Source organism: Astatotilapia calliptera, chromosome 4, assembly GCF_900246225.1.
Source record: "Astatotilapia calliptera chromosome 4, fAstCal1.2, whole genome shotgun sequence".
In the NCBI taxonomy this organism is placed as follows: domain Eukaryota; kingdom Metazoa; phylum Chordata; class Actinopteri; order Cichliformes; family Cichlidae; genus Astatotilapia; species Astatotilapia calliptera.
Window position 1 is genome coordinate 7881494 of NC_039305.1, and position 11054 is coordinate 7892547.

General features: G+C 40.2%; 2 protein-coding genes across 3 annotated transcripts; both read right to left on the minus strand.

Annotated features, from left to right (window-relative positions):
* Positions 1-207: 207 nt before the first annotated feature.
* Positions 208-4870, minus strand: cnp (2'',3''-cyclic nucleotide 3'' phosphodiesterase). Its single transcript, XM_026164363.1, has 4 exons — positions 4768-4870; positions 1897-3258; positions 1681-1805; positions 208-1553 (listed from the first exon to the last, which is right to left on the minus strand). The coding sequence occupies exons 2-4, from the start codon at positions 3218-3220 to the stop codon at positions 1086-1088; spliced, it is 1917 nt and encodes a 638-aa protein (XP_026020148.1). The 5' UTR covers positions 3221-3258; positions 4768-4870; the 3' UTR covers positions 208-1085.
* Positions 4871-6545: 1675 nt separating this feature from the next.
* Positions 6546-11044, minus strand: odad4 (outer dynein arm docking complex subunit 4). 2 transcript variants are annotated; one of them, XM_026164365.1, is made up of 11 exons: positions 10392-11044; positions 10178-10309; positions 9916-10069; positions 9771-9832; positions 8659-8809; positions 8282-8500; positions 7986-8193; positions 7295-7381; positions 6996-7192; positions 6742-6842; positions 6546-6656 (listed from the first exon to the last, which is right to left on the minus strand). In XM_026164365.1, exons 1-11 carry the CDS (start codon positions 10515-10517, stop codon positions 6621-6623), a joined length of 1473 nt encoding a protein of 490 aa, XP_026020150.1. In that variant the 5' UTR covers positions 10518-11044; the 3' UTR covers positions 6546-6620. The 2 variants fall into 2 exon arrangements, with proteins under 2 accessions (XP_026020150.1, XP_026020151.1); XM_026164366.1 differs by lacking the exon at positions 10392-11044 and having other exon boundaries at positions 9916-9998; positions 10178-10294.
* Positions 11045-11054: the final 10 nt, after the last annotated feature.

The window sequence follows — 11054 nt, forward strand, 5'->3', positions numbered from 1 at the left end:
AAGCTAGTTCTTGAACGTTAAATGACAAGCTATTAATGGTTTGCAGGCAACACTTTACCACAAACAAAAACAAAGTGTAATGGCAGCATGGGGCAGCCAACAGCACCCTCTGCTGGAGTGCTCAACTACAAGCACTGTGAGAAAACGACCATCTGGAGATAATGACTTTTTCAGTTTGCATGCATGGAACCAGAGTAACTAGACAGATTACTGGAGCAAAGCATGTTCTTTTTATTAAGTGTACAAAACAAGTGCAAAAATAGTGATTCATAAGAGCGACACAAAGTAGGACTTGCCCTTCAGAAGGTTCCATCACAGGATACAAATTGTAATTCAATGCATGAAGTGCTTTTTGTAGAGAATGAATGAGTATTGCGCAGTACAAAAAAAAGAAAATTGCAACACATGGACTTTGATTCACAGCATTTGATAAGTACTAAGTGCAAGCTGCAGAAACAAAATGCCATCAGCATTCTCCCTCTCAAACTATGCACAGTGCAAAGATTCTTACTAGGAAGGTTCTCTAAAAATGACATTCAATCTAATACACTTATTCAAATACGCAACTTTGGCCCATATGTTATTGTCACTATTACTTCCTAGGCTGCGCAAACACACAGAAATGACACTACTACGTCAAAGGAAAGACAAATTCTGTTAAAGTGGCAGAGCTACTCTTAGCAGGTCAGTAATGTGTAAATACGTCATAGCATGCAATGAAAGTACCTAGTTTATCACAGCTGAGTATAGTGAGAAACACTGATGTAGACAGGAGATCTAGAAAGAAGTGATAAGTGGAGCTGAAGGAGGGCAGACTATGTAAAACTGCAGCTAACAAGACCTCAAACAGCCAGGTACTGCAACCTCTGGCACTGATCTGTAAAAGAAAATACTGAACCGTGTTAACAAGCCTAATGGGATTGAAGGCATCTTGGGTTGTGGTGCAAATCAATGGTAAAAAAGGCACACAACTTGTGGATTTAGGATGGCTATAAGTGAAACCCCAAACTAACACACAAACTTTGCACAGAAGAAGCCCAAGTTTAATTCCAGTCATCCTAGCTCACACATCCCATGTTTGCCATTTACAAGATCATACACTTTGGCTTCTTTTTCTTCTCGTGGTCTTTTTTGGTCGGCTCAGGTTCCTTGCACCCGTAGAAGCTGGAGAAGCAGGCTGGTGCACTAATTGGCTCTCTGAGGTTGAGCAGCCACTTTCCCGTACCGTAATAGGTCAGCGTGCCGAGCTCCATCTCTTCAACTTGCTCCCCCTGCTGGCCTTCCTGCTGCAGGGTCAAGATTTCCAGCAGATCGATGCCCGTCTGAACGGGCTCGACACCCTCTGCGCAGCCCAGAGTGACATGGGCGCGGCTTCCCAGAGGCAGTGAGGCAGCTGCGGGGACCGACTCCACCTGCTTTTCAGCATCAGCATCAGCTGGCCACAACTGAAGCTGTTCCTCAGTGAGAGACACTCTGGCACCAAATGTGCGAGGGGTTACAAAGAGGGCACCAAGTGACAGATCGAAGATGGAACCATAGGAATCTTTTACAGCCTAGAGAAGAGGAAATACAAAAAGAGATCAAATTAAATGAAATTATGGTTAGTATTCAATGTTAGTTCAGCAATTACAAGTAAATGAATAATGCTTTCATTTCTGGGAAAATTGAATTGTTTCTTGCCTGTTTCTCTGCATATTCTTTGGCACCCTCAGCTTTTCCATAGTTACAGAATTTCGTAGTGCAATGGAGAATTCCTGTTGGTTGAAAGTACTGCTCAAGGTCCACCTCCTCAGCTTTTCCTGAAACTGTTTATGACAAAAAAGGAAAAGAAAGAAATAAGTTTTCACCCCTAATTAAGAGAGTTCAGTTACTTGGTAATAAAAATTAGACACTCACAGTCAATCAAATGTTTCTTGAAGGCCTCCAAGGTGTCCAGTGTTTTCAGGAAGTCCATTGACGTGCATTTAATCTTGTCCTGGATAGAGGACAGAAGGAACCAGCCAAAGTAAAGAGGAAGGGACACTTCTTCAAGTGGTCCTTTCATGGCTGCCAGATGGGCTTCCTCTAGGCCACGCTTGGTCTTCTTGATCAGCTGTCCAAGATCTCTGTTCCATTCAGTTTTTGGCTCCAAGAAGATAGCAACAAGATTGTTCTCCTCGGCAATCTCTCCTAGACGGGCCAGGCGATCCTGGGTGTGGTTGGTGTCGTCTACCACTATCAGCACAGAGGAAGAGTTTCCGTCTGTGCAACGAGCAACTACAGCTTCATCCAGTGCTTTGTAGCCCTCTGCATTAGATTCTGGTTTTTCAGGTTTAACACCATGGTCATCAGCACTAATGACGGTGCAGTGGTCTTTGTAGGTGTCGGCTATGGCACGTGCCAAAAAGGTTTTACCGCTCCCTGGAAGGCCTCTAAGGACAACAAGGGTACGAGAGATTCGGAGGGCATCTTTGGTCTGCTCCTGTTCTAAAAAGGCAAAAGACAGAGAGCCAGAAGCTGGGACGATATCCTCTTCTTTTTGAGGCTCCGACTCAGGGCTCACATTTCCAACTTCTGCTGAAGCCTCAGTCTTTAGCATTTCAGCTTCTGCTGGCTTTTCTGAAGAAGTGTCAGACACCACAACAGTCTCTTCTGGTTTGGCTTCTTCCTTCTCCTTAGGCTTAGCTCCGGAGTCACCTTCAGCCTCAGTATCCATTGCTTTTTGCAGTTCTCCCACAGACTCAGCTTGTTCCTTCTCTTTTGGGCCCGGTGGCTGTGTATCTACTGGCTGCTGTGTCATGGCCGAGTCAGGTAATGTTTGCACTTTTATTTCTGGAACAGATTCGGCCGCTTTCTCTGGCGCTGGTTCAGGGGCGCTCTCTGCCAGGGGCGTTTGCAAAGCCAAAGATTCTGGGTTGTTCTCTGGCTGCTGTTCAGAGATTTTCTTTTCAGATGACTCTTCTGGTTGCTGTGACGCTGCTGCGCCAGGCACCAAGTCTGCATCAGCTTTTTCTGTGGGCATCGCCACCTTGTCTGTCACACTCAGCGCCTCCATTTCTTTCACGACCTCGCTTTCCTGACCATGTACTGCCATCTTCCCAGTTGCTTCCTCAGCAGCTGGTGACTTCTCAAGCTCTGTGGATTCCACTGGCGTCTCCACAGCTGCTTTTTCCACTGCAGTCTCCGCTTGCTGTGGAGTCTCTGACGCACCTAAAACCTCACCACTCTTCTCAGTATCCATTTCTGGTTCAAAGTCCAACTTTAAACACCACCATGTACCTTAAACATACAATCAGAAGACAAATCGTTTTATCAATTTACTGAATTCAGGAAAGGAAAGGCTCACTAAGGATATTAAATTCATTTATCACTTTTAAAACAGATCTAGCACATTAGCCTAACTTAAAAATTTAAGACCAGGTTACATTTTGGGATTTCCAGAAGTGTATCAGACAGAAAAATAATCAATTCCAGTTAAAACAAACAAAAAACAAAAACACCCCACTTTAACTACAACTGACGATGCAAATGTGCAGCAAACATATTTGAAAAAGGAACTCCTAGTCTTTTTTCCCCCCCATAACTGTCACTTCTGAAGTCTTTTGATGGTCATCAATTTAAACAGTGCTGCAAGAATTGCAATCAGAATGTCTTAAGGGGAAGTTACACAATATTGAAAATTTGCAGAGGCTGTATTATACTCCTCTCCCCTAAATCAGTAACACACACACTATTTTACATCTGCAGAAGGTGGGGAGAAAAAAAGAAAATTCTGGCATGCAAATAACTTGAGCTTTAATGTTCATTTTTGGAGACGGAGGGGGTTTTGCAGCTTTGTGCACATAGAAGAAGTGAAAGAAGAATGCCGTCTTCTTCTCCTCCCCCTTTTACGTGAATTCCTATTCATCTGGTAAAACCACAAAAATCTCCAGTTCACTGGTAAATTGAGGGAAAGCACTGTATTAAAACCTTGCATATGCGCCACAGCTTGCCAGCAAAAAACAAGACAAAGGGCAATAAAGAAAATGGGGCATCGCGGAAGTGTAGTTACTTCATAGTGTAACCGTATGGCAAGCTCTGACCAAATATTAAAGCGTTGCTAAACGCTGGATTTAACAGATAGGGTGAAACTACGACGTGTCATTGGGGAGAAGGGGGAAGCTCTCACGAAACAATGTGGCAACAAAGCCAAGCTGGCCGTCGTTAATCCCGGTGTTTTCCAGTTTAGAGAAAAAAAAAAAAAAAAAAAAAAAAAAAAACCAACCCTAAATGCACAGCAATCGAAACCAGAGACACAAAGAGGGGCAACAAGAACAGAAAAAAAATGGGTTCGTCTTTATCTCATACACAATAATCAGTAAATGACGATAATTCTCATTTTGTTGATTAAATAAAGTTTGAATTACATTAAAGACACCACGCTAACTATTTCTTTTAACCAAATCTATGAGATAGCCTCCAGAGGACCTTAAATACCGTTTTAAACAAAGGAAATCGATGGGAGTTTGGCGATTAGCCTGCATTTTACTATCAGCACATTGTGGCTAGGCGGGGAGTGGCGTGCACCTACCGTTAGCAGCCCAGACAAAACCAATTTAATCTGGCAGTCAGTAGAAATTAGCTGGACCATCAGCAGGCGCAACGCCACGACTCGACAACTTTAACACGCAGGGTGTAAACAAGTCGACGCGTGTTACTGGGCCAATTTATTTTTAAGGTAGCTCGGGAAAACAAAAGCGTTGAAGCAAGCAGTTCAAAAGAGTTTTGTTCGCTAAAACGTCCGCTTACCAGTTATGTCGCTGCTGTGGAGCTGGTCGTGGCTGCCGCTGACCACGCGTTTCTCTCTGAATACAATGACAACGCAATCCTGAGCACAGACGGGTACCCGCCCCACTCTTCAAGGGGTGGAAGGCGGAAAAAAAAAAAAAAAGTAAATCCCGGGAACGCGCATCTGGGCGTGGTCAAGGACACGCCCCTATAGACCGGAAGTCTTTTGTGGAAGCTGTACCTTTAATCTAATCTTTATTTTATCGGTTATTTTTCTTTTTTCCAGTGTATTTGCATTGATTTCAGGAGAAGCTCGTGAATGGAACTAAAACTACAGACAAAATAGTATTAATAGATGCTGATATTAACATAATAGAGCATCTGCTGTTTAATTAGTTATACTCCCCATTTTATAAAATGAATGGCAGTTAAAATATTAATGACAATTAGAACCTTGTAGACATATTTTAATCTATAGCAGTTATATAGGCTTTAATATATCTCTTGTAATTCCTATTTATATTTGATACCTCATTTGTAGTTTCTTATCCATATTGTTACAGCTCTCTGTTCCATTTTACGTATATTTTGTTCACATTGGGTCAGTGGAAAAGCCATTGTTTAAACCTGTACACAATGCAAAGTTGACAGTAAGGCTGAATCTCACTTTGCAAAGTATTATGTTTTCAGGCACAAATACTTTTGTCCTAATCACGAATAAAGGTGTTTATAAAACATATCCTCCTTTTAACCTACCCTCAGACTAAATTAAATTATACAGATATCAACAACAGTATAAGTAAAAGAAAGGGAAGTAATTTTCCGTTGTCACAACCACTACCAAACAAAAGTCACACAAGAGTCACAGAGTCAAGAGAGGAAAAAAAACAGATATCCAAATTTTAAAAAGGCAAACAGGTTTCTAGTATATCTTAGTTTGCATATACAGGTAATATTATGCAAACATTTTATGTGGTTAAAATTCAAAGGGCACTACACACACTGTCACTCATATCACAACAATTGTGTTTCAGTAAAAAAAAAGTTTGCATAAACACTTGGGTACGTGACAGTAACACAACTTCTCTTTAATGGAAAAACATCTTATTAAAACTTCAGTAAAATAAAGGTTCTGTGAAGAAACTATGAACTGTAAGCAGGCTGTGTTTCTATCAATGGGAAATTTGCAAGAAGAAGTCATCTGTTTGCAAATCACACAGTGCACGCCTTGTAATAGGGGTACTAGGAAGGTGAAATAAGGAAGTTCTCTATAATAAGTTAATCTCTATATATGGAAGCTCTAAGGTAATACTGATTAATGGGACTTAATGGTTGCCAGGTTTCAGTATTTATATCAGTAAACAGAACTTTGTATATCAAGTGACACATTTTCCAGATAACATTTCAGTTTGTCATGGAACTTGCACAGAACAAAAATATGGGCTCAGCAATTACATCATGACTGTACCTGAATATATTCATTTAAAAAAAAAAAAAGAAGAGTTTTTCAGAACTACTATAATTCTGCATAAGCTTTAAGAATTATAGCTTTAGTAAAAATGCTACAGAAAATGTCGGTATGCATTGTTCTTCTGAACATCCGAAATTCAAGTTTTAAGCATCTCCCATAAACACTTTTATTCCACAACGAATCACTGTTCATAAAACGGATATATTTTACAACTCTGAATATGATCTTCTCATTTGATTAAGTTACTGCTTTATTGCTGTGTTCCATATAGGTGTGTAAATGAGCGCGCACACACACACACACACACACACACACACACACACACACACACACACACACACACACACACACAAAATGAGTCTTTCTTCTTCTTTTCCTCAACCATTCTGACTGAAGGGGTTCCTCATTGTGTTAGGTGTTGCTTTGCTTCATGAAGGGCCTGAAAACAAATGAGAAATGTCAGGACTGAAAAAACGTACGTAAAAAGGAAAACAAAAGAATGTATACAACAAAGAAGCACGAACCTTCTCAATAGCATCCATGGCAGAATCATCTTCTAGAAGTTTGGCATAGGACAAAGCTCTTTCAAAGTGGGTGACACAAGATTCATAGTTTCCAAGCTTCACTGATATAAAAGAGTAAACTGGGATCAGGTTAAAGAACTGTGCAACAGTATGACTGATTCAAACACACTGTGGTTTAAGAAGTAAAGTATTAAAGTTGCGTGTCTCTGTTTTGTTAATATAAAGTGATGCATCATAAATAAATAACCAATTACATTCTGACTGTGCAACCAAAACATTGGCATTCAACTGCCACTTCTTATCGGCGATTCCATCAGCAGCAGCTACTGAACGGACGCCATAATCTCGAGCTTCTTCGTGGTGATCGAGCTTCAGGTAACACAAACCGATCTCATGTAACAACCATGTCTTCTCCAAATCACTGCAAACCAGCGGAAGCTTCTTTTCCCAGCTTATAAACAAAATGGAATAAAAAGGATTAAATAAATGTGTCAGAAATAAACATAGTTTTTGGATGAATTCAAGTGCAGGTATTATTTGATTATTTACTTACACTTGAATGGCCTCTGCAAACTCTTCATTTCGAACATAGACTCGGCCAATGTTGTCCAGAGCTCTGGACAGTGCTCCTGGGAGCTTGCTGTAGGTAAAAAAAAAAAAAGATTTCTTAATGTTTAATAATAATAATAATAATAATAGTGATTAAAAAATATTTATAGGAACCTTTCAAGACACTCAGGGACACATAACTGTATGTATAAAAAGTGGAAAAATTGTAGAATTAAAATTCAATACTACAGAATCAAAGAGAATAAGCGAGCTTAAAAGGATGTATTTTAATGCTGGTTTTAATAATAGGAAGAAAATCAATATTGTGAGTGTGCTACAGGAGAGATTTCTAAAGATGAGAGGTCCACTCGGCTGAAAGCTCTAAAATCCATGGTAGTCAGACGAGTAGGTGGTATAATGAAAGAAAAAGAGGAGGAGGATCTCAAGGTATAGCAAGGAGTAGCAATGTGCAGAAGACCAGAGAGATAAGGTTGTGCGAGATTATGGAGAGACTTGAAAGTAAGAAGCTAAATCTTAAAATGAATGCAATACTTTACAAGAAGCCAGTGAAGCTGCTGACGGTCAATAGTAATATGTTCTATAGAACTGGTTCTGGTCTATGAAGAAGTTTGTGTGGTGGATTTAATCTCTCGTCCAAATATGTAGTTTTACTCCTATTCTGCCTTTCTTCTCACCACTGTTTGGCCAACTCCAGGTCTTTCTGATGATGCTCCAATGCTTTGTCCATGTTTCCCAGGTCAACTAAAGCATTGCCAATGCAACTGTGCAAGGTGCCCAAAACCTCTTTTTTATTAGGAACCTCTTTCTCAGACCACCTCTGCACCATCTTCATGACTTCTTCTGCCTTCTTCAGAGTGCCTTCTGCATTTCCGGACATAAACTCTGGGATGACAAAGAGGACAGTGAGAATTTTTAAACTGAAAGTAAAAGAGAGAATCAAGGTCTATGTTTATCCAGAATGCTATCTTGCCTCTGTCAATTTCATCCAGGCTTTTCAGCAGAAATCCAGAAGAGAGTGCGCTATTACGGCGCTTTGTACATTTCTCTTGCATGAACTTCTGCCTCATTTCTTGTGCAGAAGTAGGCTTCTCCTGGTGCCAAAATTCAGTGCAAGTGTCAAGGTAAGACAGACATCTCTGAATGATGTCCTTCACCTTCTCCCCACTCTTTGTTGTACCTTCTATCAAGTCTGCAAATCATTACATAACAGCTATTAATATTATTCAACAAGAATGAAACAGATATAGTTGTTTTTTTTAAGTAAACATTTTGAACAGTATATGCTAGGTGACAGTTAGATACATAGAAACATACAGTGTGTGTAAATTTGAACAAATAGCAAATTACCTTCATCTTTCATCAGATTTTCTAGATATTTCTTGTCACTATAAAACTCGCCCAGAAGTTGTTTGGTTGTCTTTTCACTCTTTGGGGTTTTCTCAGTCTTCTGATTTTTCTCCTTTGTGAGATTCTGGATAGCTGCAATTGGTTTGGCCCTCTTAACAGTTCAGAAACATAACATAACACTGTGCATCAGAAGACAGGTCAGGCTAAACATTGCATACAGAAAACTGCAGGGGTTTTGGGGGGATTGAGACAAGACACATAATTGAAGCAATGACTCAGCCTTGTTCTACAGAATACATACAGGTGGTGATAGGATTTGAGTGTGCATGGATTTAACTGTTTATGTAACATTTTCAGTCTCTTTCAGTGGGAGAAATGTTTCATTGTTCATCCAAGTGACTTCTTCAGACATGGATTTACCTACCTGGATGATTAAGCATGCATCAAGACAACTGTTCATTGGATTCATAGCAAGAGGGAAGAAATCTTTCTATTGTCTAGCAGTTTTGATATACAGCGAGCTGTAGTGCCTTCCTGCAACGAATCCTGGCTAAATGACAAATACTGTCATTTTTATTGTTATTTCCCTTGTACCATTAGAACAGCTCTGCCTCTAAGCCTGCATGTTAAATACATTGCTCAAATAAAAATTAAGGGAACTTGTATCAGGAGAAAGGCTGTTAAAGAGAGCTGCACCAGTATTTTTTTTCCTTGGTGCAAGGAGGAACAGGAGGAGCACTGCCACAGCCCTACAAAAAGACTCCAGCAGGCTAATCATTCATGCTGCTCTGACCAAACTGCTCCACACTCTGATAACTGTGTTGGGAGACAAAGAAAACGTCATTGCAATGGCACATTGAATAGATGTGCCATCCTAGATACACATCTAGTTTCATCCTAGTTACCAGCTGCAAAGACTTTTGGAGGTTTCCTTGGTCTTACCTCTCCAATGCACCAAAGCACGATTCACATTGGTCTAAGCATCCCAGCTGGTAAGATGATGTCCCTTAAGTTTAACTGAGTTTGTGTTGTACTGTGATAATTGTGACTTACCTCAGTGGGGTTGTTTTTATTATTATTATTTACTGAAGATATATGCACCAAAGACTCACCTCACCACCTATGTTGAGAAATGACAGGTCTCCTTTAATCTCCAATTTCACATTGGAAGGACCTAAAAGATGGCAAAGAACAAGCGGCTCATATTTTAGGTAAGGAGATGTGAGATGATTGCAACACTATTAACAAGACACTTACTGCCAACAGAGTTTTCTATGGCCTCCTGTGCTTTCTGGATACCCAATCTGAACTCCTGCATTTGTGGACGTAGTTTATGGCCTCTGTGGTAAAACACCAGGGCAAATTCAAATTCTCCCATGTAGTATAAAGCTTCTGCCTTCAGGTACAAACCCTAAAATGGTGATTCAAAACAAATGTATACAATAGGCACTGAACCTTTAGCGGGGATATAAAGATACATTTTACTCATTTTCTATCATGACAGCAGAAAAACATTTACCTCAAAAAACGAGTTGTCTCTTTTAAGTGAAGCTTCTGCATCTCTCAAAGCGTTGTCAAACCCTCCCATCTTCAGGTAACATCTGGACCGAGCAACAAAGCACTGCTTGTCACTAGGCTTTAAAGCCAGTGCCTAAACAAAGAAAAGAAGTGAGCCATTTCTAGAGTGCTTAAAAAAAATCAGAGAAAAGGTAACGACGACACTTAACACTTACCTCTGTGAAGCTGTCTATAGCTTTTTTATACTCTCCTGCCTGGTACATCCATTTCCCATCGGCCATTAAAGTTGCGAATACGCCCTTAGATTGCTGGTCTTCGAGGTCTGCGTCGATGTTTGCCATTTTTGGCCACTTTTAAACTTTCTTTCCGTCAACTTGAAGCCAGTTTAACTCGTATAAACTTTAGCCCAACGCATCGATCCACGTTTAGCTGGTATCCTAGCAACACCAACAAACGAATCGCGAGGAAGCAGCGCCCTCTGCTGCTCATCTCCTGCAGTACACCAACCTCCACGCTACTTTTTTCTTAAAATTCCGAAACAAAACAAAGATATAAACCTATTTTAGAAGCCTCTTTATGACTGTGATATTTTCCCCACTCTATGGTTCACATTTTACTCACTCCAGTTCTTTTTTGGCAACTTAAAATATTTTTAAAGTTTTAATTTCTGCTGCCCTCTTGGTCAGATCTCTTTTGAAAAAGACATTTTTAATGTCCGTGAAATTTTACTAGAACAAATAAGACATATAAAAGTCACTTTCCCCAATAACTGTTTGCAGCTCTATTCACGAGATACATCATTCTTTTCTGGCAAATACAGGACATCACTTTTTTGGCATGATACCAGATTGCAGGACTCACTCCCACAGCAATCTGTA

Coding starts and splice junctions, on each gene's coding strand:
- cnp (XM_026164363.1), bottom strand. CDS start 3,220: ATGGATACTGAGAAGAGTGGTGAGGTTTTAGGTGCGTCAGAGACTCCA. Junction 1,806..1,896: donor CAAGAAACATTTGATTGACT/GTGAGTGTCTAA, acceptor TGTCATAAACAG/TTTCAGGAAAAGCTGAGGAG. Junction 1,554..1,680: donor AAGAATATGCAGAGAAACAG/GCAAGAAACAAT, acceptor CCTCTTCTCTAG/GCTGTAAAAGATTCCTATGG.
- odad4 (XM_026164365.1), bottom strand. CDS start 10,517: ATGGCAAACATCGACGCAGACCTCGAAGACCAGCAATCTAAGGGCGTA. Junction 8,194..8,281: donor CCTGGATGAAATTGACAGAG/GCAAGATAGCAT, acceptor TTGTCATCCCAG/AGTTTATGTCCGGAAATGCA. Junction 6,657..6,741: donor CCATGGATGCTATTGAGAAG/GTTCGTGCTTCT, acceptor ATTTGTTTTCAG/GCCCTTCATGAAGCAAAGCA.